The sequence below is a fragment of the Pecten maximus genome, chromosome 18, assembly GCF_902652985.1.
Source record: "Pecten maximus chromosome 18, xPecMax1.1, whole genome shotgun sequence".
Lineage (NCBI taxonomy): Eukaryota > Metazoa > Mollusca > Bivalvia > Pectinida > Pectinidae > Pecten > Pecten maximus.
In genome coordinates this window covers 27,066,557-27,092,041 of record NC_047032.1, presented here as the reverse complement: position 1 = coordinate 27,092,041, position 25,485 = coordinate 27,066,557, and the positions used below count along the sequence as shown (strand labels likewise).

Sequence of the window (25,485 nt, the reverse complement as noted above, 5' to 3'; positions counted from 1 at the left end):
GGGTTAAATGTCACAGGGTGTAAAATGCCAGTTTCATTTTTCGGGTTGACACAAATTCAATATCGAGGCAAAAATGATATTTTCCAGGGGGCACTGACAACCCTAGTCACATGAGGACGAGTATCTACTATCTAGGGAGACACCAACAGTCAGGGTTATATGAGGACGGGTGTCTAGGGAGATACCAAAACTCAGGGTCATATGAGGACGGGTGTCTAGGGAGACACCCACAGTCAGGGTCATATGAGGACGGGTATCTAGGGAGACACCAACAGTCAGGGTCATATGAGGACGGGTGTCTAGGGGGACACCCACAGTCAGGGTCATATGAGGACGGGTATCTAGGGAGACACCAACAGTCAGGGTCATATGAGGACGGGTGTCTAGGGAGACACCCACAGTCAGGGTCATATGAGGACGGGTATCTAGGGAGACACCAACAGTCAGGGTCATATGAGGACGGGTGTCTAGGGGGACACCCACAGTCAGGGTCATATGAGGACGGGTATCTAGGGAGACACCAACAGTCAGGGTCATATGAAGACGGGTGTCTAGGGAGACACTAACAGTCAGGGTCATATAAGGACGGGTGTCTAGGGAGACACCAACAGTCAGGGTCATATGAGGACGGGTGTCTAGGGAGACACTAACAGTCAGGGTCATATGAGGACGGGTGTCTAGGGAGACACTAACAGTCAGGGTCATATGAGGACGGGTGTCTAGGGAGACACTAACAGTCATGGTCTTATGAGGACGGGTGTCTAGGGAGAGGACGAACAATGAGGGAGATGCAAACAGAAGAAAAAATAAACATAACTTAATGCTTCTGAACACAGCATTTTTATTGTGAAAAATTTTTTTTTATTTTTTTTTGTCTCTGCTTTATTAGAAAGCAACCAAGTACTTTTGTGTTATTATCGCCATACCAAGATTTTTTGATGGTATTGGAGATATACACTGTACCTTTAATTCCATATAAAGATTTACAATATTATGAAGTTACAATTACTCGTGAATTGGAAACATTAACGTTAAATCTATAATGGAACATTTATTATAGTTTACAAAATTTAGAAATTTAAATTAATTTGTAACTCAAACTCCAAATTTGTTCTGGAAAGAGGAATTATTACCGATGTGTTTCGAAGTAATAATCACAATAATTTTGAGTTTTATATATCGCGATATCACAGCAACATAGCCGTCTCAAAGAGGTTCACACAGACACAGGAAAGTCCATCGAGATTGCAGGTAACACTTTAAACCCCAATATTGAAAATTATGAAATGTATTGAAGCATGGGGCTTTTGCACACACCCCTATCCAGTTTTTAAAACTATCAACCTTATCTGAGGTTAGTTTCGTAAAAAAAGTCCTCTTCAACGCAGGTATTGTTAGGCCTTTATCATCACTGACGTGTCATGGAAGGACCAGAGACGTCTCTAGAAGGACGAAACAGCTGTATGTAGCAATTCGATTCGCGTTTGACTCTAACGTACCTAACTCTCTTTTCGGAGTCAATACGACGTTTACTATGGACTACAGCTAATGAAAATAAATATTTTCATTTTAATAAGTATACTTAGAAAGTAATTATCCCGTTTAAAAAAAAAAAAAATGAGACAAATAAATCTCTATAGCTAAAGTGTAATTTGTAAAAATCTAAATGTAATTATGGTGATCCATTTCTGTATTTATCTCCAATGGCGTCGATCCCAGCAGAGGGCCACGTGACGTGACGTGACGTGGCCCTGTGGCCAATGGGGCCGCGATAGGTAACTTGGATTGTTAACTTTCAACCTTACGGCACACCAGTGCATATATAATCATTTTACACTTAATACATGTATAAAACATATTCTCAGGTGATTACAATACGTTTAGTAAACTGCATTGTATATTGCTAAGACGAATTTACAGTAAGTTTACTCAATATAGAACTAGTTACTGCGGTGAGCATCACATATAACACAATTGCACGCATATAGGAGTTTTAGCGCGCAGACCACCTAACCGCAGGCTGTTCAATGGGGGCGATAACCCCCCCCCCCCCCCCCCCCCCCCGCAGGCTGTTCAATGGGGCGATACCCTCCCCCCCCCCAAATTAATATAACAAGAAATATCTTTAATAAAGATAAACGGCATAGTTTTAATGCTAGTGGTTATAATGTAAAACTGCTGGTGAATTAAATCAACGAACTAATGCGTTTCAGCACGGATAACAAAATTAGATCAGTTTGAATCATTTTTGGTGATAATAAGACTGCATTTGAATCAGGAATACAACTTTATTAACGTGTCATTTGAAAAGATACATCCACTTATTCAGCTTGCATTCTTAACTTTGTTTCGTTTTTAACTGCATATCTGCATTTTGCATTTACCCAGAGACGTACGGTATACAAGTCTCTGATTTACCGCTTCATTGACCAATCACATGCAATGTACTTCATATTGACCAGTAGCGCCACCTGTCGCGTCATATCCGGGGCCAAAAGAATACTAGTATTATACGGCTATGCCGAAAAAATAGATATTAAAAAAAAATCTGGTTAGTTTTTATAGAGAATTTTTTTAGCCCGTACGCCTACTATAGGTGTAGGAGTAGACACCTGTCGTTAAGTCATACTATTCTGTTGTACATGTAATACATGTACTGTAAATCGTACCATAGGCAGTCCAATGCCTACATGTATTTAGATCTAGTATCAATAATACCGCTCCAAAACAATCTAAACTTTATCTAGAGCCATTTTAAACCTCGAAAGCATTTTTTGAAGTAAAAATGCTGAAAAGTTCCATCAGTTGCCCCTGTCGACATCTTTGCTTTATGTTAGAGAGGATGGTACAATGTACATGTAAGATATTCATTGGTTTGTAAACAGATTGTTTTATTTAATCTTTGGGATATTGGGGTTGGACAATATCCGGTACGATAATATGTTTAATATCATACTAACTCTATTGATTATTTTGTTGAACTCATGAATGAGATGTGGTCCGGTGGATCAGAAATGCTAATTCTAAATTTCGTATTATTATCGCCTTTTAAAACCCATCTGGATCCACCACTGCAGTTGTTTGATGCCATTCACCAAAGCAAGATCAATCAATGATTGCGAAGCTCACCGGCAGTACATGTAGTAATCACACTATGCACTATTTTTTTTTATGTATGTATAAGTATGTCATTTTGAAATTTTACGTCACATAATATCACGCCTAGACCTCTAATGGATGTATAAACCGAATTAGAAGGATGTGGACTTACAAGCTTTCCAAAAACTTACCCCAAAATCTTTAAACTGGGTTTTGGTGCCAAAAAGTTAAGTCCAGAAAATGGTAAAATGCGAAAAATAAATCACATTTTTTTTCTGCATCAACCAAATAAGAAGGTTGTGGGGTCTTACAAGCTTTCCAAAAACTAATTACCCCAAAAACTTTAAAGTGGGACGCGGACGCGGACGCCGGGGGTACAGCATTAGCTCACGGTTACTCGTAACCGTTGAGTTAATGACAAATCCGGAATATCGATATATTTTCGGCTCCTTATTTACGTCGCTTGAAAGGAATCCGGTAATATTGGGCTGCCAGAGCCTGAGTTTGTTTTGTTTCTGCTTCTCGGTAAGTATAGCATATGTGGTCGAACATGAGCATGCAGTAATCGAATAATATACAGTGCAATAGCTGGAGTAAATAAAATATAACATTAAAGCCATTATTCTTGTAATTCTGCGTATCGGCATTGCATTCACTGGGCTACACTGTGTATATTAACTGTGTATAATGACCACCCGACCCCTCCAGTATAATTAACTGTGTATAATGACCACCCCTCTAATATATTAACTGTGTATAATGCCAACTCCTCCAGTATAATCAACTGTGTATAATGACCACCCCTCCAGTATAATCAACTGTGTATAATGACCATCCCTCCAGTATAATCAACTGTGTATAATGACCATCCCTCCAGTATATTAACTGTGTATAATGACCATCCCTCCAGTATAATCAACTGTGTATAATGACCATCCCTCCAGTATTATCAACTCTCTATAATGACCACACCTCAAGTATATTAACTGTGTATAATGCCAACTCCTCCAGTATAATCAACTGTGTATAATGATCATCCCTCCAGTATAATCAACTGTGTATAATGACCATCCCTCCAGTATAATCAACTGTGTATAATGACCATCCCTCCAGTATATTAACTGTGTATAATGACCACCCCATTCAGTATATTAACTGTTTATGATAACCACACCTCCAGTATATTAACTGTCTATAATGACCACACCTCCAGTATATTTACTGTGTATAATGACCATCCATCCATTATATCAACTTTGTATAATGACCATCCCTCCAGTATATCAACTGTGTATAATGACCATCCCTCCAGTATATTAACTGTGTATAATGACCGACCCTCCAGTATATTAACTGTGTATAATGACCATCCCTCCAGTATAATCAACTGTCTATAATGACCACCCCTCCAGTATATTAACTGTGTATAATGACCATCCCTCCAGTATAATCAACTGTGTATAATGACCACCCCTCCAGTATAATCAACTGTGTATAATGACCATCCCTCCAGTATATTAACTGTGTATAATGACCATCCCTCCAGTATAATCAACTGTGTATAATGACCACCCCTCCAGTATATTAACTGTTTATAATGACCACCCCTCCAGTATATTAACTGTGAATAATGACCACCCCTCCAGTATAATTAACTGTGTATAATGATCACACCTCTAGTATAATTAACTGTGTATAATGACCACACCTCCAGTATATTAACTGTGTATAATGATCACACGCCTCTAGTATAATTAACTGTGTATAATGACCACACCTCCAGTATAGTACACTAAGGTATGCTGTATCTGACTTATGTACACTGTACCTGTCTTAAGTACACTTAAGTATGATGTATCTGTCCTAGGTACGCTGTAACTGACTTAGGTATGCTGTATCTGACTTAGGTATGCTGTATCTGACTTAGGTATGCTGTATCTGACTTAGGTATGCTGTATCTGACTTAGGTATACTGTAACTGACTTAGGTACGCTGTATCTGACTTAGGTATGCTGTATCTGACTTAGGTATGCTGTATCTGACTTAGGTATGCTGTATCTGACTTAGGTATGCTGTAACTGACTTAGGTATGCTGTATCTGACTTAGTTACATGTATATCTCCAGGAATCAGATTTCAGTGTGATGTTGGGTGTCATTCTTGAACTTTTCCAAACATTTTGAGAAGACCAATTGATTACTTGCATGTGCCGTAATCAGTTCATAATCTTTCTGACTGTGTCAGCTGGATTGTTGCCTTAGTAGAATATCTCTGTTCCCAAAAATATCTGTTTCTTACTTTTCTTTTTTCATTAAAACAGCAGGCAGCCATGACGGACTCCAACTTTAGATGCGAGGCATGTGATGTAACTCTTAACAGTAATTGATCAATATATGCAGCACACCATTGGCAAGAAACACTTAAATAAAATGCAGCCTTCAGGTAAGTATATACATATATATATATATGTACCTGTCATCAGAAATTCTGCATAAGATGCAGCATGTATACCATATCGGAATGGTGATTCAACCAAAAGCTACATCAAAGTCTGCCAAAAATTAAATTAAAAAATATACATATGCTATAGTGGAAAATGTTCTGTAAATAGTGATAAATTAAGCATATATAAATATAGATGTTCAATATGACAGATTGTTTTGTCCTGAAGTTGACGTGCAACAGTGCATTACAACAATCAGTGTAGTTAACACTTGGTCAAGCCTCACATTTAAAATGGTTAACACTACACTTATCACCATGTGATACATGTATTAGGTAGCCTAGTGTTATCAAATATCCGACAATGATGTACAGTCAAACCTCGATGATTCAAACTTCGTTGATTCAAATTTCTTGCTGTATTGAACTTTTTGCTTGGTCCAGAATTTCCTCACTATATAACTCTACGAACGAACCTATGTATGATTCAAATTTTTACAAATCTAAGTTTTCGATGTATCATACTTTTTTCATTGGCTGTTAGCTATGATATTATAGGTAATTGACATCTCATGCATTCTCCAACTGATCGACATTCTACAATTTATATGCACATAACGTAAACACGTGTCTTCAGCAGAAAAACGTTAACGTAAGTGTGCATTGTACATGTACTGTTTTATCTTTGAAACGTGATATAATTGTTTTGTAACTGATACATAATTTATTTAATCAATAAAATGCTTAATTGATGAAAATTATTTTTATTTTGTTGGGTTTGAGGTAAATTAACTCAACTTTTCGATGTGAGCCTGACAGGCGACGATCAACCCGAAGACACCGAGGACATGTAACGTTAACAGATATGGTCATTATCAAGAAAACATTGATCTATTGTCAACCATGAATGATTCGAAGTCCCGCTGTTTCGAAGGTTTTTTTTTTAGTCCCATGAACTTCGAAACATCGAAGTTTGACTGTATCAGTGACGCAAGCACACACATTGAATGTATTGTAGGTATGGATAAGGTTAAATGGTTTTGCAGATTAATCATTGAACTATTTCTTGCTAGAGTTTCCTAGGTTAAAATCTATAAAGATGTCTGTTGGTTGTGATTTTGTGGTGTTTTAGGGGTAATGATTTAATCCACCTTGCTAGATTTTCATATTGCTCAGTAGTATTGGAAATGAAAATTGGTGAAGTGTTTTGGTGCACTTTTAATCTTGCGTTACCTATAGGTTATTAATGGACTGCATGCAAGGAAATTACTATTTTTCCAATCACTATGGTGCAGCCGATATGATGATTGAGTGCTTTGAATTTGCAGTTTCCAAGATTATATTGCATTTTGAATATTATTATTATTATTCAAAAGTCTTAATTTACCAATCAGAAATCGTCAAATATATTTGTCTCATTTTTTAAGGACACAAATTTAGTGAAAATTAAACTTTAGCGAAATATAAAACAAATGACCTGAGTGCCTAATGACTAGAAATGTCTGTTCGACATGAATGGTCGCCGTTCCCATGTACAGAACTTGGTGTTATGATGGTGTAAATACAAAACAGAACTGGGGATGGCTCTAAAGGTATGATGTTGATTCACAGCGAGACAGGGCATTTGGTGTTCCATTCAGAAGGTGTCAAAAGTGACCTTTGACCTTTAAACTTCAACTGATGACCACCAGAATCTGACCAGGCCTCATAACTTTAGGGGCTGCAGTGGCTGAGTGGTTAAGGTGTCCCGACACTTTATCACTAGCCCTCCACCTCTGAGTTCGAAACCTACATGGGGCAGTTGCCAGGTACTGACCATAGGCTGGTGGTTTTTCTCTGGGTACTCCAGCTTTCCTCCACCTCCAAAACCTGGCACATCCTTAAATGACCCTGGCTGTTAATAGGACGTTAAACAAAATCAAACAAACAAACAAATCATAACTTGCCGACATGAAGTAATTTATCGTGTACATGTATTCAATGTTGGTACATATCAACCACATAATCATAGTGAGTGTATATTCCTATGTTTGTGTAACAGAGCGCAGGATTAATTAAATTTAAATCACTGCCTCCACTAGGGATTGAACCCGGGACCTCTGGCTTACAAGTCTTGCGCTCAACCGATCGAGCTAAAGAGATCTCTCTAGCCGAGCGGTATATTGCAGCTAGTATTTACCAGGGTTACATTTGACCGATGCAAGTTGAATTCAGATTGAATGGATATACTGGACTCAGGACTGTAGCCCTGTACCGGTGCAGGGATTGGGAAGTCTAGGTATGGGCCATTTAATTACCACTGTTTTTTAAAATCTTATGGGCCATTTTCTCTTTGTCTATGTTGGACATTCAAATTTTTATGGGCCATAAAAAATTTGTATGCCACTATGGCCCATAGCCCCATCGTTCCCAGCCCCTGCCAGTGGTTGAAAAAACCCCAGTTAAGTCGATTTTGACACAGGTCTCATTTAGTGTTCCATTTTGCATGATCAGTTTTGTAATATTATTAGGTATCAATATTAAGATAAAAAGATATACTGTTTGTTGTTTGTATTTCTTTATTGAATAAGCTGACATTGAATAGGTGGAATCCTTTTATCATAATAAATTCCTTACTTTACCGCGGTAATCAAACTTTAAACCATATGTCTGAATTCAAGAGTCCCGTATGCAGTAAAATATGGTGGCAGCTGAAAAATGACGGAGATTCTGGAAATTAGTTCGGTTGAAAAAAATACATATGAACATTAGTCTTGTTTCATTTTCAAGTAATAATTGATCATTGATTAATATAGAAGGGTATAAGAAAATCTTTGGTATTGGATTGATCCTATTATTAAAATACAGAAAAATAGTAGATACCAACTTGTATGATACATTCATGTATGTACTATTTGACAGTAAGAATATATCTTTATGTGTGTTTTTTTTAACAGGTAACCAAATTTTCACAAAGGAAGTAACAGAAAGAAAGAATGAAAGTGACCAAGATTCAGGAGGGGAGACCAAAGCAGACCCATTTCGTAAAGTTATTCATGCTACAAATGAATCACCACGTTTTTTACCCTCTATCGATCTTCCACCACCTCCCCCACCTCCCACACCTCCCACTAAAAAGAGGAAGGCTGAGGAAATGAATGGTTGTGACATCTGTCAAGTTTTCTACAACTCGCCAAGCCAGAAAGAGGTTCATTTAAAAGGAAAGAAACATCAGAAAAAGCTGAAGACAACGACAGGTATGTCTCCTGGATAATGATTAACCTAGCTTAACATCTTGATAAGTCATCATCTGTTGGGAGTTGTGAATCAGTTGTTTTCGAGCTCATCTAAGTAAATACTACCTGAGTGAATGGTACACTATTTACTCATTTCTCACCTGAGTGAATGGTACACTATTTACTCATGACTTACCTGAGTGAATGGTACACTATTTACTCACGACTCACCTGAGTGAATGGTACACTATTTACTCATGACTTACCTGAGTGAATGGTACACTGTTTACTCACGACTCACCTGAGTGAATGGTACACTATTACCTCATGACTTACCTGAGTGAATGGTACACTATTTACTCATTAGTGTGGATCTCATCTCACTTCACTTTTATTTTGGAATGTTCAGTTCTTAGCAATATTTTCATTCACATTTAACCTGTCTATAGAAATGTGTATTATGACATGTGAACTATGTTTGTGATTACAGAGATCTCCCCATCAGACCCTTTAGGTCTATCGACAGAATCACTTATGGACCTTGGTTCATGTGAATTATGTCATGTCAACTATTCCTCTGTAACTATTCGTGACCAACACTTGAGTGGAGCAAAGCATCGACGTAAGGTCCAGTTATCTGAGTCCACACATCAGGAGACAGAGATGTGTACATTGTGTAATGTCACATATACCTCACCTTCCAACAAACTCCACCATATACAGGTATGTGTATGTACCATCATACCTCACCTTACAACAAACTCCACCATATACAGGTATGTGTATGTACCAATATACCTCACCTTACAACAAACTCCTCCATATACAGGTATGTGTATGTACCATCATACATCACCTTCCAACAAACTCCTCCATATACAGGTATGTGTATGTACCATCATACCTCACCTTACAACAAACTCCTCCATATACAGGTATGTGTATGTACAATCATACCTCACTGTACAGCAAACTCCTCCATATACAGGTATGTGTATGTACCATCATACCTCACCTTACAACAAACTCCTCCATATACAGGTATGTGTATGTACCAACATACCTCACCTTACAACAAAGTCCTCCATATACAGGTATGTGTATGTACCAACATACCTCACCTTACAACAAACTCCTCCATATACAGGTATGTGTATGTACCAACATACCTCACCTTACAACAAAGTCCTCCATATACAGGTATGTGTATGTACCATCATACCTCACCTTCCAACAAACTCCTCCATATACAGGTATGTGTATGTACCAACATACCTCACCTTACAACAAAGTCCTCCATATACAGGTATGTGTATGTACCATCATACCTCACCTTACAACAATCTCCTCAATATACAGGTATGTGTATGTACAATCATACCTCACTGTACAACAAACTCTTCCATATACAGGTATGTGTATGTACAATCATACCTCACTGTACAACAAACTCCTCCATATACAGGTATGTGTATGTACCATCATACCTCACCTTACAACAAACTCCACCATATACAGGTATGTGTATGTACCATCATACATCACCATACAACAAACTCCTCCATATACAGGTATGTGTATGTACCATCATACCTCACCTTCCAACAAAGTCCTCCATATACAGGTATGTGTATGTACCATCATACCTCACCTTCCAACAAACTCCACCATATACAGGTATATGTATGTACCATCATACCTCACCTTCCAACAAAGTCCTCCATATACAGGTATGTGTATGTACCATCATACCTCACTGTACAACAAACTCCTCCATATACAGGTATGTGTATGTACCATCATACCTCTTTATACAACAAACTCCTCCATATACAGGTATGTGTATGAACCATCATACCTCACTGTACAACAAACTCCTCCATATACAGGTATGTGTATGTACCATCATACCTCACCTTAAAACAAACTCCTCCATATACAGGTATGTGTATGTACCATCATACCTCACCTTCCAACAAACACCTCCATATACAGGTATGTGTATGTACCATCATACCTCTTTATACAACAAACTCCTCCATATACAGGTATGTGTATGTACCATCATACCTCACTATACAACAAACTCCTCCATATACAGGTATATGTATGTACCATCATACCTCACCTTCCAACAAACTCCACCATATACAGGTATGTGTATGTACCATCATACCTCACTATACAACAAACTTCTCCATATACAGGTATATGTATGTACCATCATACCTCACCATACAACAAACTCCTCCATATACAGGTATGTGTATGTACCATCATACCTCACTATACAACAAACTCCTCCATATACAGGTATGTGTATGTACCATCATACCTCACCTTCCAACAAACTCCACCATATACAGGTGTATGTATGTACCATCATACCTCACTGTACAACAAACTCCTCCATATACAGGTATGTGTATGTACCATCATACCTCATCTTACAACAAACTCCTCCATATACAGGTATGTGTATGTACCATCATACCTCACCTTACAACAAACTCCTCCATATACAGGTATGTGTATGTACCATCATACCTCACTGTACAACAAACTCCTCCATATACAGGTATGTGTATGTACCATCATACCTCACCTTACAACAAACTCCTCCATATACAGGTATGTGTATGTACCATCATACCTCACCTTACAACAAACTCCTCCATATACAGGTATGTGTATGTACCATCATACCTCACCTTCCAACAAACTCCTCCATATACAGGTATGTGTATGTACCATCATACCTCACCTTCCAACAAACTCCTCCATATACAGGTATGTGTATGTACCATCATACCTCACTGTACAACAAACTCCTCCATATACAGGTATGTGTATGTACAATCATACCTCACCTTCCAACAAACTCCTCCATATACAGGTATGTGTATGTACCATCATACCTCACCTTACAACAAACTCCTCCATATACAGGTATGTGTATGTACCATCATACCTCACTGTAAAACAAACTCCTCCATATACAGGTATGTGTATGTACCATCATACCTCACCTTCCAACAAACTCCTCCATATACAGGGATGTGTATGTACCATCATACCTCACTGTACAACAAACTCCTCCATATACAGGTATGTGTATGTACCATCATACCTCACTGTACAACAAACTCCTCCATATACAGGTATGTGTATGTACCATCATACCTCACCTTCCAACAAACTCCACCATATACAGGTATGTGTATTTGCCATCATACCTCACCTTCCAACAAACTCCACCATATACAGGTATGTGTATGTACCATCATACCTCACCTTCCAACAAACTCCACCATATACAGGTATGTGTATGTACCATCATACCTCACCTTACAACAAAATCCACCATATACAGGTATGTGTATTTGCCATCATACCTCACCTTCCAACAAACTCCACCATATACAGGTATGTGTACGTACCATCATACCTCACCTTACAACAAACTCCTCCATATACAGGTATGTGTATGTACCATCATACCTCTTTATACAACAAAGTCCTCCATATACAGGTATGTGTATGTACCATCATACCTCACCTTCCAACAAACTCCACCATATACAGGTATATGTATGTACCATCATACCTCACCTTACAACAAACACCTCCATATACAGGTATGTGTATGTACCATCATAGCTCACCTTTCAACAAACTCCTCCATATACAGGTATGTGTATGTACCAACATACCTCACCATACAACAAACTCCACCATATACAGGTATGTGTATGTACCATCATACCTCACCTTCCAACAAACACCTCCATATACAGGTAAGTGTATGTACCATCATACCTCACCTTACAACAAACTCCTCCATATACAGGTATGTGTATGTACCATCATACCTCTTTATACAACAAAGTCCTCCATATACAGGTATGTGTATGTACCATCATACCTCACCTTCCAACAAACTCCACCATATACAGGTATATGTATGTACCATCATACCTCACCTGACAACAAACACCTCCATATACAGGTATGTGTATGTACCATCATAGCTCACCTTTCAACAAACTCCTCCATATACAGGTATGTGTATGTACCATCATACCTCACCATACAACAAACTCCACCATATACAGGTATGTGTATGTACCATCATACCTCACCTTCCAACAAACACCTCCATATACAGGTAAGTGTATATACCATCATACCTCACCTTCCAACAAACTCCACCATATACAGGTATGTGTATGTACCATCATACCTCACCTTCCAACAAACCCCTCCATATACAGGTATGTGTATGTACCATCATACCTCACCTTCCAACAAACACCTCCATATACAGGTATGTGTATGTACCATCATACCTCACCTTACAACAAACTCCTCCATATACAGGTATGTGTATGTACCGTCATACGTCACCTTCCAACAAACTCCTCCATATACAGGTATGTGTATGTACCATCATACCTCACCTTACAACAAACTCCACTATATACAGGTATGTGTATGTACCATCATACCTCACCTTCCAACAAACTCCACCATATACAGGTATGTGTATGTACCATCATACCTCACCTTCCAACAAACTCCTCCATATACAGGTATGTGTATAAACTGTCATACCTCACCTTTCAACAAACTCCTCCATATACAGGAATGTGTATGTACCATCATACCTCACCATACAACAAACTCCTCCATATACAGGTATGTGTATGTACCGTCATACGTCACCTTCCAACAAACTCCTCCATATACAGGTATGTGTATAAACTGTCATACCTCACCTTTCAACAAACACCTCCATATACAGGTATGTGTATGTACCATCATACCTCACCTTCCAACAAACTCCTCCATATACAGGTATGTGTATATACCATCATACCTCACTGTACAACAAACTCCTCCATATACAGGTATGTGTATGTACCATCATACAGCACCTTCCAACAAACCTCTCCATATACAGGTATGTGTATGTACCATCATACCTCACCTCCCAACAAACTCCTCCATATACAGGTATATGTATGTACCATCATACCTCACCATACAACAAACTCCACCATATACAGGTATGTGTATGAACCATCATACCTCACCTTCCAACAAACTCCTCCATATACAGGTATGTGTATGTACCATCATACCTCACTGTACAACAAACTCCTCCATATACAGGTATATGTATGTACCTCATGCCTCACCTTCCAACAAACTCCTCCATATACAGGTATGTGTATGTACCATCATACCTCACCTTACAACAAACTCCTCCATATACAGGTATGTGTATGTACCATCATACCTCACCTTCCAACAAACTCCTCCATATACAGGTAAGTATATATACCATCATACCTCACTGTACAACAAACTCCTCCATATACAGGTATGTGTATGTACCATCATACCTCACCTTCCAACAAACACCTCCATATACAGGTATGTGTATGTACCTCATGCCTCACCTTCCAACAAAGTCCTCCATATACAGGTATGTGTATGTACCATCATACCTCACCTTACAACAAACTCCACCATATACAGGTACAGTGTATGTGTATGTACCAACATACCTCATGATATTAATAAAACAAACAACATATCTTTGATATTTCACTGATTCAAATAACTACATGTATTGATTGTGTTTTTAGCCCACCATCATCAGATGGTGGGCTATTCAAATCGCCTTGCGTCCGTGGTCCGTCCGTCCGTCCGTCCGTAAGTAAACAATATTCTTGTTATCGCTATTACTGAGAAAGCAGTGAAGAGATCTTTCTCAAATTTCATATGTAGGTTCCCCTTGGTCTGTAGTTATGCATATTGCATTTTGGGACCAATCAGAAAACAACATGGCCGACAGGCAGCCATCTTGTATTTTGACAATTGAAGTTTTTTTATCGCTAATTCTGAGAAAGTACTGAAGGGATCTTTCTCAAATTTCATATATTTGTTGCCCTTGGTCGCTAGTTTTGCATATTGCATTTTGGGACCAATCGGAAAACAACATGGCCGACAGGCAGCCATCTTGGATTTTGACAATTGAAGTTTTTAGCTCACCTGGACCGAAGGTCCGGTGAGCTTATGCCATGGTGCGGCGTCCGTCGTCTGTCGTCCGTCGTCCGTCGTCCGTCGTCAGTCGTCCGTCGTCCGTCGTCCGTCAACATTTGCTTCAAATCGCTACTAGTCAAAAAGTTCTTATTGGATTTTGACCAAATTTGGTCAGAATCATCCTTGGCAGAAGGGGATCAGATTTTGCATAAATGGTGACTCTGACCCCCAAGGGGCCTGAGGGGCGGGGCCCAATAGGGGAAATTTAGGCAATTCCTTTAAATCACTACTAGTCATAAAATTATGAATGGATTTGAACCCAATTTGGTCAAAAACATTCTTGGGGGAAGGGGAACGGATTTTGCATAAATGGTGACTCTGACCCCCAAGGGGCCTGAGGGGCGGGGCCTAATGGGGAAATAGAGGTAATTCCTTCAAATCGCTACTAGTCATAAAGTTATGAATGGATTTTAACCCAATTTGGTCAGAAACATCCTTTGGGGAAGGGGAACAGATTTTGCATAAATGGCTACTCTGACCCCCAAGGGGCGAAAGGGGCGGGGCCTAATGGGGAAATAGAGGTAATTCCTTCAAATCGCTACTAGTCATAAAGTTATTAATGGATTTGAACCCAATTTGGTCAGAAGTATTCTTGGGGGAAGGGGAACAGATTTTGCATAAATTGTGACTCTGACCCCCAAGGGGCCTGAGGGGCGGGGCCGAATAGGGGAAATTGAGGCAATTCCTTTAAATCGCTACTAGTCATAAAGTTATGAATGGATTTGAACCCAATTTGGTCAGAAACATCCTTCAGGGAAGGGGAACAGATTTTGCATAAATGGTTACTCTGACCCCCAAGGGGCCAAAGGGGCAGGGCCTAATGGGGAAATAGAGGTAATTCCTTCAAATCGCTACTAGTCATAAAGTTATGAATGGATTTCAACCCAATTTGGTCAGAAACATTCTTGGGGGAAGGGGAACAGATTTTGCATAAATTGTGACTCTGACCCCCAAGGGGCCTGAGGGGCGGGGCCGAATAGGGGAAATTGAGGCAATTCCTTTAAATCGCTACTTGTCATAAAGTTATGAATGGATTTAAACCCAATTTAGTCAGAAGCATTCTTGGGGGAAGGGGAACAGATTTTGCTTAAATGGTGACTTTGACCCCCAAGGGGCCAAAGGGGCGGAGCCTAATGGGGAAATAAGAGGTAATTCCTTCAAATCGCTACTAGTCATAAAGTTTTGAATGGATTTAAACCCAAATTGGTCAGAAACATTCTTATGTGAAGGGGAACAGATTTTGCATAAATTGTGACTCTGACCCCCGAGGGGCCAAAGAGGCGGGGCCCCATATGTGAAATAGAGGTAATTCCTTTAAATCTCTACTTGTCATAAAGTTATGAATGGATTTGAACCCAATTTGATAAGAAACATCCTTTGGGGAAGGGGAACAGATTTGCATAAATGGTGACTCTGACCCCCGAGGGGCCAAAGGGGTGGGGCCCCACATGGAAAATAGAGGTAATTCTTTTAAATCGCTACTAGTCATAAAGTTATGAATGGATTTGAACCAAATTTATTAAGAATCATCCTTTGGGGAAGGGGAATAGATTTTGCATAAATGGTGACTCTGACCCCCAAGGGGCCAAAGGGGCGGGGCCCCATATGGGAAATAGAGGTAATTCCTTTAAATCGCTACTAGTCATAAATTTATGAATGGATTTGAACCCAATTTAGTAAGAAACATTCTTTGGGGAAGGGGAACAGATTTTGCATAAATGGTGACTCTGCCCCCCGAGGGGCAAAAGGGGTGGGGCCCCATATGGGAAATAGAGGTAATTCCTTTAAATCACTACTAGTCATAAAGTTATAAATGCATGTTGTAAACTCAGAGAGTCTGGACTTCATTATTTCTTTAAAGCAGTTGGGATCCCAACGCTATAACCATATATAGCATTGTTTGAGGTTAACAAACAAAAGGAATTGAACAGGAACATTATTTTGACATTTGGTCAAATCCAACCAGGTGAGCGATACAGGCCCCATGGGCCTCTTGTTTATCGCTAATTCTCAGAAAGTACTGAAGAGATCTTTCTCAAATTTCATATGTTTGTTGCCCTTGGTCTATAGTTATGAATATTTTATTTACGGACCAGTCGGAAAACAACATGGCCGACAGGCAGCCATCTTGGATTTTGACAATTGAAGTTGTTATCGCTATTTCTCAGAGAGAACTGAAGGGATCATTCTGAAGTTTGATATATAGATTGGCCTTGGTCCCTAGCTATGCATATTTCATTTTGGGACCAGTCAGATAACAACATGGCCAACAGACAGCCATCTTGGATTTTGACAACTGAAGTTTGTTACCGCTATTTCTCAGAAAGAACTGAAGGGATCTTTCTGAAATTCCATATGTAGGTACCCATGGCTCCCTAGTTATGCATATTTCATTTTGGGACCAGTCAAATAACAACATGGCAACAGACAGCCATCTTGGAATTTGAAAACTGAAATTTGTTATCGCTATTTCTCAGAAAGAACTGAAGGGATCTTTCTCAAATTTGATATATTGGTTGCCCTTAGTCCCTAGTTATGCATATTTCATTTTGGGACCAGTCGGATAACAACATGGCCAACAGACAGCCATTTTGGATTTTGACAACTGAAGTTTGTTATCGCTATTTTACAGAAGGTACTGAAGGGATCTTTCTCAAATTTCATATGTAGGTTCCCCTTGGTCTGTGGTATTGCATTTTTGGACCAATCTGAAAACATTGTCGACAGACAGCCATTATCGCTAAATCTCAAATTTCATACCGTATATAAGTTCCCCTTTTTTGAAAAGTACTGGAGGGATGTTTCTCAATTTACACAGATTAGTAAGAGGAAGGGAAAAATAGAAAAAAGATCAATCTGACATATAAAGATCATTCACTGGTGGGCGCCAAGATCCCTATGGGATCTCTTGTTTATTATTGATATCTCATCTAATGAAAAATTCTTATTCCAACATATTTAGTTATAATGATATTATTTAGAGTAAACTGTATTTTATGCCATCTATAATGCTTTTATTCTGATACAACAGAAGTATTTTTTCAATGTTTTGTTGAATATTTCTTTTTTAGCCCACCATCTTCAGATATTTAAATCGCCCTGCATTCGTGGTCCGTGGCCCGACCACCCGTCCGTGGTCCCTCCATCCCTCTGTAAACAATTCTTGTTTGTTATTGCTATTTCTCTGAAGGTATCTTTCTAAAATTTTATATGTAAGTTCTCCTTGGTCCCTAGTTGTGCATATTGCATATTGGGACCGATCGAAAAATAACATGGCTGGCAGAAGCCATCTTTGATTTTGGCAATTTAAGTTTGTTATCACTCTTTCTAAGAAAGTCCCAAAGGGATCTTTCTCAAATTTTATAACTAAGTTCCCCTTGGTCCCTAGTTGTGCATACTGTATTTTAGGACTAATTGGAAAACAACATGGCCTACAGGCAGCTATCTTGGATTTTGACAATTGAAGTTTGTTATCGCTATTTCTCAAAAAGTACTAAAAAGATCTTTCTCAAATTCATATGTAAGTTCCCCTTGGTCTCTAGATGTGCTTATTGCATATTGAGACCGATTGGAAAACTACATGGCCGACAGGCAGCCATCTTGGACTTTGACAATTGCAGGTTGTTCCTGCTATATTGTGTTATATAAAGTTATTAAATGTTTTGAAGGAAGAGTGAAAGAAGGTAAAAGAAGAGAAAAGATCAGTCTTTCATTTGACTGATATGGATCATTCATTGGTGGGTGCCAAGATCCCTCTGGGATCTTTTGTTTAATGTTTTTTTTGTATATGATGATTACACTTATACCCAAAATCCTCGCAGGGTCGGAAGCACCTAAGGAACATTCAGTCTCACAGCACTCCAGAGACAGGTAAAATAAATTTGTTTTTATATTTTCCCTCCTCAAATCTTAAGAATTGTTAGTATGTATGCTAAAGATGTTGCATTATTAGCAGAAAAAAAACAAAATGAAAAGTAGATAATCTTGATTTGAATAGATACTTGCTGTTCAGAATGTAGTTATGATTTTGGAGACCAGAGGAATTTGATTAATGGTATATTTCCAGGTTTTTATCATTCTTAGAAAGACACCATATGGCAATGTAGAGGCACTATCAACTTTAGAAAAATTACTAGCAATGTATACATGTATATCATAAAATACAGGATGTATTGGTTTGAAGAATATATGTAAACAAACTAGAAATCTTTGTTTTCAGCACCAGTAAAAAATGCCACATGTTTTCGCTGTATGTTTTGCAATATCAGTGTCAACTCCCTGGACCAGCTGGAGATCCATAGACAAGGTAAACACACCAATAAATACTAAACTCAATTATAAAGAATTAGATTTGTAAAGTTTGCCATTCCTCAAGTGATGTCGTTAACATTTTACTTATGTTTAGATCCATTGGTCAAAAACTTATAGACATTGTAACTTATAACTTGTATGAAACGCTCTTATAGAAGAGATTTGATTCACCGCACCATATACACTAATCAGTTGTGTTTTCTCCAGTACCTACCACGTCTAGAAGTTCTTGATCGCTGGAGTCTTCCTTTTGAATATATATTTTATTGGAAAACCCTTAACTAGGTAATGATAAAAGTTTATGAATATACACACTTGGCATGTACTATATAATTATGTACTATAGCCAAGTCTAAGGGGAATCATTCGGCATATTAAAAGAATCACCATTAGGGCTATGATTTCAACATGGTCTTTTCAGGGTGTTTATATATGTGTTGCCACATTTATAATACATGGAGAATCATAGATAGATATTTTAATGACAGGTAGCAAACATAGAGCAATTCTGCAGAAAATGAAGGAGCAACAGCAAGGCGGTGTTGTGGACGATCGATCTGTAGTCGTGGCAACCCAGAAGATCACTAATTAAGACACTCATCATTACTAGGTAAACCACTGTATTCTGGCTTACACACAGAGATAAGTTTAGTATAGACCAGTCAAGCTGCATATCCCACCGCAGGCACCAATTTCGCATCCAAATGGTCTGTACATGCGAACAGAAGGGAAGTGTATCTTCATTAAAAGCCATTTGTGTACTGGAGGCAGATGTATTACTGAGAGCTGTAGATACTTGGTAACGTGTCTTTCTGCTGTAAGTCTTTCTATTAATGATTTTGTTTTAAAGAATTTGTTGAGAATATTGTTTATGATTTTAGCTATACACCATGATTTAATGTCATCACCTGTCCAAAACCATATTGGTCTTTTGTGTTGAAATTCTTAAAATAAATTGAGAGACCTACAGAAACTGTTTTTTTCTGTAGTTGTTGCTTGAGAATAAAGCACTTGCATATAAGTAATATTCTGTTTTTACTATAACACATCCTCAAATTTCCAGAGATTGCATTCATGTACGTTAAAGAGGAAATCATTCATGTATGTTAAAGAGGAAATCATTCATGTACGTTAAAGAGGAAATCATTCATGTACAATGTACGTTAAAGAAGAAATCATTCATGTACGTTAATGAGGAAATCATTCAAGTAAGTTGAAGAGAATAATTCATGTACGTTAAAGAGGTAATCATTCATGTACGTTAAAGAGAATAATTCATGTACGTTAAAGAGGTAATCATTCATGTACGTTAAAAAGATAATAATTCATGTACGTTAAAGAGGTAATCATTCATGTACGTAAAAGAGGAAATCACCATGTACGTTAAAGAGGAAATCACCATATACGTTAAAGAGGTAATCATTCATGTACGTTAAAGAGGAAATCATTCATCATACAATCAATAGCTCCAATCATTTTCAAAGTTGTACAAGGCACAGAGATGCATTAAACAAAATAATTGAAATCTATGTATAAATGTATAATTCAGACTCCATACGTCAAATCTGTCTCTCTTACTGGGAGAGAGACTCATGAATTGAGGGATTATTTGGAAAAAAACTTGTTTTTTTTTGTTCATCTTTTTCCAGCAGAAAACTAAAATATCATGTAGTTTTAATGATTCATTGTTTCAGGAGGAAGTCTATACCTGTTCTTTACTGATGTTTGGAATATTGATCATGTACAATGTTGACTTTGAAAATTTGAGTTGATATGTAGCTGAACACACATCTACCCAGATCTAGAGTTATCTTTCTTTACGCACTGAGCGAGTGTAAGGAAGACACCTAGCTAGGTAGAGACTACGAAATAGTATTATGATACAACTGATGAAACAATATGAATAAAAGCCTAAATTCCTTAACAGTGAAAAACGTCATATTATTTGAATGAACATTGCTTAAGCATAGGCATGGAATGAAAGTTTTGGAGGGGAAATCTCCGATTTTCATGAATTAATAAACTTGACATGAATTTTGGTTTTGTGGGTATCATTATCTACGAAATCATTTGTCAATAATTTTTTAAACCACACATTTTAACAACAAAAATGGATAATTTTATTATATAATGTAAATGTACCGTTCATTTTCTGTTTTACTTAATGAGTGCCAGTCACTTTCATAAGCTATTACCTGTGACTAACATTATAATAGGGAAATGAATGGTAACTTTTATTTCATCATTTCTTTTTTACTTCTCTCATGGCCATTGTATTTACCTTTACTTTATTAAATAATTTACACTGTTCTCGATTTGTTGTCTGTATCTTGCATTATAAAAGAACAAACAAGCTCATAATTCCGTGGTGCAATTGTTTATTTGTCCATCCGATGCAGCATATTGTCTGACCGTCCGTCTTGTGTAATAGTCTGTCTGTCCGTCGAGTATAATATAATGTGTGTGTATTTGCATTTGCTCCGCATTTCCTCTTGACACAATGCTAAGAGGCAGTTGTCACCATACGCCTATAACACCCAGTGCATCATGCTATAACACCCAGTGGGTCACGTGACATTAAAAATGGCGGGATTTTTTTTGTTGGTTCATTTTATTTTTTCAAAGTTGACGAAAATGGTAAGGTTGTGTAAATATAAGTATTGAACAGTGGTTTTAATGTTGTTATAGTCGATATGACAGCAAGATGTAGGATGGGCAAATGCAGCATGAGAACCCTACCACTAGTACTGTTCATTGCTTAGATAAAACGGGATAATGGTTGGCCAGTCATGTGATGAAATGGGGGGTTATTTAGTGTAATATTTATATCATTCTCTTTATTTCCTCCAATAATGAAGATAACATAAACAGAATATTTAAAGTACAAACAACATTCAGATGAGGATCATATAAATATACAGTTATTTTACAGGTGAAAAAAAGTATTGGATAATTATTTGTAATTAAGTGGTTCATATATTTTAATCATTTGATACACAAATCTTAAATGTGTGAGTCTAAAATATTCAAAATCTTCATTTGATAATTCATAATAAAATGTACCTACCACAAAATATTAGTTAAATCAAAGTCTGATGAATCATATAGATAAGTAAAGAAAGTTATACCCACGTTTCTGATTAAATAGCACCACAGTTCGTCTCAACATATTCAGTTTTATCACAGTGAAGAATTACATGTATTAATATGGTATCATTGTATAAAATACCACAGTAATGACACAATTCGTTGTTGTTCAACAAGCAGACAGCCAGACAGACATTCTTTATTTCCTCTTCAACAGAGATTTTGTATGTCAAACAGTTTACATTTCATATAATGTGATCTGACTTAATATTGAACATGGTAATATACATATCCATTCATACATGTACATATGTATTTATAAAAATAGATAGATAACTTACGATATATTCCTGCATTGTAATTGTACAATACAATAAACTAATTTTAGAAAACAAAAACAAATACGCTGTTATCTTATACAATAATGGACATCTTATGATAAGAACTTTTATATTAATATTTCATATTTTAAGCTAATTATAATAAAGTCTCCATCAACATTCCATTGATATATCTAGACATATTTAATAACAGTGCTTCCCATTCTATATCTGATAAATATACATTTGAGCGATCACCAAGTAAAACACTATATTGATCTTCATTGCTTAATTCTGAAAATTTTACATACGATAGTACTTCTATAGCATTAACAAAACCATCCATCATTTTATCACGACTTAAATATAAACATGGACATTCTAGAAAGAAATGCGGAATAATATCTTCACTTATTTTATCACATAATTTTATTAGCTCTCCATCCTAAATAATAAAAATCATACAAAAATCTAGTTATGAAATGCTCTCAGCACGTTCTTGGGGGTACGAATATATTCAGGACATAGTCATTAATAAACGATTCTAGATTAAATTTAATCATTATGTTACATATATCAGGCAGGAATCCTGAATCTTGCTGATGAGCTACTATACATAAACTGGCAAAGCCTAGTTATAAAAATAGTTTTCCACAAGAACTTAACACCACCTAAGAACAATTTATTCCAAAACAATAATTTCAGCCTCTCCACTTCGCCCCACATTTCAAACGATCCTAAGCATTGGACTGTTACTGCTGACGAGGAAATTTTGGGGAGACCAATACAGCGTCTACATGCGTACCTATGTGTACGTTCTAATTCTTCTACAGCTTTCTTGGTATAATAGTTCCAAATCTCACAACCATAGAACATGCTTGAATAAACAATACTTTTAACAATATTAAAACTTGATACAGGGTTCAAACCATTAGGATGAATTCTGATACATAGAAGCGAGTTTAAAATAGTTCTTCCTTTTACACAAGCATCACTAATACTACTACTTGAATGTAAGCTACTGGTAAACATGATCCCAGTGTACGTTTTCTGTGAGGCTATTGGAATGTGATCAGAACCAATTTTACATTTTGATAAAACATCATTTTGTACGTTTGGATTGAAATATTACTAACGAGCTCTTAGCAGAGTTATAGTTGAGATGCAAATGAGTAGAATACGTGCACAATATCAAACTCACGTTGAAGAAGTCCTATTGATGCTGACAATACTAGGGTGTCGTCAGCTAGGAGTACACATGGTACACGAATATCTTTAATTAATAGACCATTACCTACCTAGTCTATCTAATTAATTTGCTAGATCGTCAATCATGACAAGGAAACACCAAGCAGAGAGAACTCGGCCTTGACCGACACCTTGATTTATGGAGTACATAAGACTTAGTTTGCCATCAAAGATCACTGATGCTTTAACGTCAACAAATGAATCATATAAGATCCTCAAGAATTTACCATTAAATCCTAATCTATACACTTTATACAGCAATCCTTTAATCCATACAGTATTGAACGCCTATTGAAAGCTGCATAAACTTTTGATTTTCTCTCAATATAGTAAGAGATAGATAATCTAACAATGAAAGCAGCTGTCATACTATCTCTTTTTTCCCTAAACCCTTGCTGCAATTTATGCGGGAAATTAATCTCATCGCATTTCTCAGTTAATCTGAAGAATAAAACTTTTTTTCTAAGATTTTCTGTAACACGGGCGTTAATTATTCATTGATAGTCTATCTCGTTTTTTACCCTTATATAATGTAACGACAATACCATATTTAGAGTGTTCTAGATAGCTCTCGCTTTCAATGATGCTATTAAGCATACATACAATTTTTCCATCATTTTGCTACTGATATATTTTATATGCTCTAATACTAACCCATTATTCCCCCCTGCTTTACCGCAGCTCATTTTAGAAATAGCACGTTTTACCTCAAGTAAAGTTAAAGGACGATCACATATGCCATCCAAATTATTAAAACTTTCATCACTCGTGTTACTACGGCATTTTCAATATAAATCCTAAAGTTTTCATTAAAATGTGGTTGTCTTTCAGGACATGCGAGTCTACTGAAATGCTCGTACCAGGCTTGTCTCAAAACATCTGGATCGCGCGATATTTCCCCGTTAACTAACAACTCACACGAGTGGTATTTCCCCCTGTAGATCTCTTCCTTCCAACGGCTTGATAAAAGGTTCCAATGTCTACTTCTGCCAATGACTCCAATTCCGCAAACTGTTTACGCTCGTATTCATCGCGAGATATATGTAATTCATCGCGAAAGTTTTTCTTCGCCAATTTATAATCCGAATAGGATTTGAACTCAAAGCCTCTCGGCCGACCTTCACTAATCCAGAGTAACCTGAGATTTCTCATCCTGGTGTGCAATGATTTGACCTGACGACAGTTCCAATACGGTTTTAAGGAATGCTTGAATTATTTTACAGGCAGTGTGCGTTTCACTGCAATGGAAAGCCAATCCACTATAGTTCCTACGTTATTAGACCGTAAACAAGTATTTTCAATCACTGTGTCAATTGCTTGTTTATAGTTATTTATATCTAACTCTGTGACTTCTTACAGTTATCAGAGTAAGTAGGAGTAATAGGTCGACACTTTGTATGTATAACGCGTAACGTAAGTTGTATAGGTCGATGATCGGATATATTTGTGAGTCTAAAATATTCAATATCTTCATTTGATAATTCATTATAAAATGTACCTCCCACAAAATATTAGTTAATACCACAGTAATGACATAATTCCTTGTTGTTCAACAAGCGAGAAGTTACGCACACTCTAAGAATAAAATCAATATATCTATAATACTGTGGGTATTTCACAGCAAGTTTCTATAGATAATGCGATTCAAGCTTA

The 25,485-nt window shown here is 37.3% G+C and overlaps 1 protein-coding gene across 4 annotated transcripts; it reads left to right on the top strand.

Moving 5' to 3' along the window:
• The first annotated feature begins 3,554 nt into the window (after window positions 1-3,554).
• LOC117316748 (zinc finger protein 346-like) lies at window positions 3,555-21,487 on the top strand. 4 transcript variants are annotated; one of them, XM_033871509.1, is made up of 7 exons: window positions 3,555-3,624; window positions 5,419-5,540; window positions 8,477-8,776; window positions 9,246-9,478; window positions 18,688-18,736; window positions 19,086-19,172; window positions 19,666-21,487. In XM_033871509.1, exons 2-7 carry the CDS (start codon window positions 5,492-5,494, stop codon window positions 19,767-19,769), a joined length of 822 nt encoding a protein of 273 aa, XP_033727400.1. In that variant the 5' UTR covers window positions 3,555-3,624; window positions 5,419-5,491; the 3' UTR covers window positions 19,770-21,487. The 4 variants fall into 4 exon arrangements, 2 of the variants coding, with proteins under 2 accessions (XP_033727400.1, XP_033727401.1); XM_033871510.1 differs by lacking the exons at window positions 3,555-3,624; window positions 5,419-5,540; window positions 8,477-8,776; window positions 9,246-9,478 and adding an exon at window positions 11,150-13,294; XR_004529993.1 differs by lacking the exons at window positions 3,555-3,624; window positions 5,419-5,540; window positions 8,477-8,776; window positions 9,246-9,478; window positions 19,666-21,487 and adding an exon at window positions 9,512-13,294 and having other exon boundaries at window positions 19,086-19,132.
• Window positions 21,488-25,485: the final 3,998 nt, after the last annotated feature.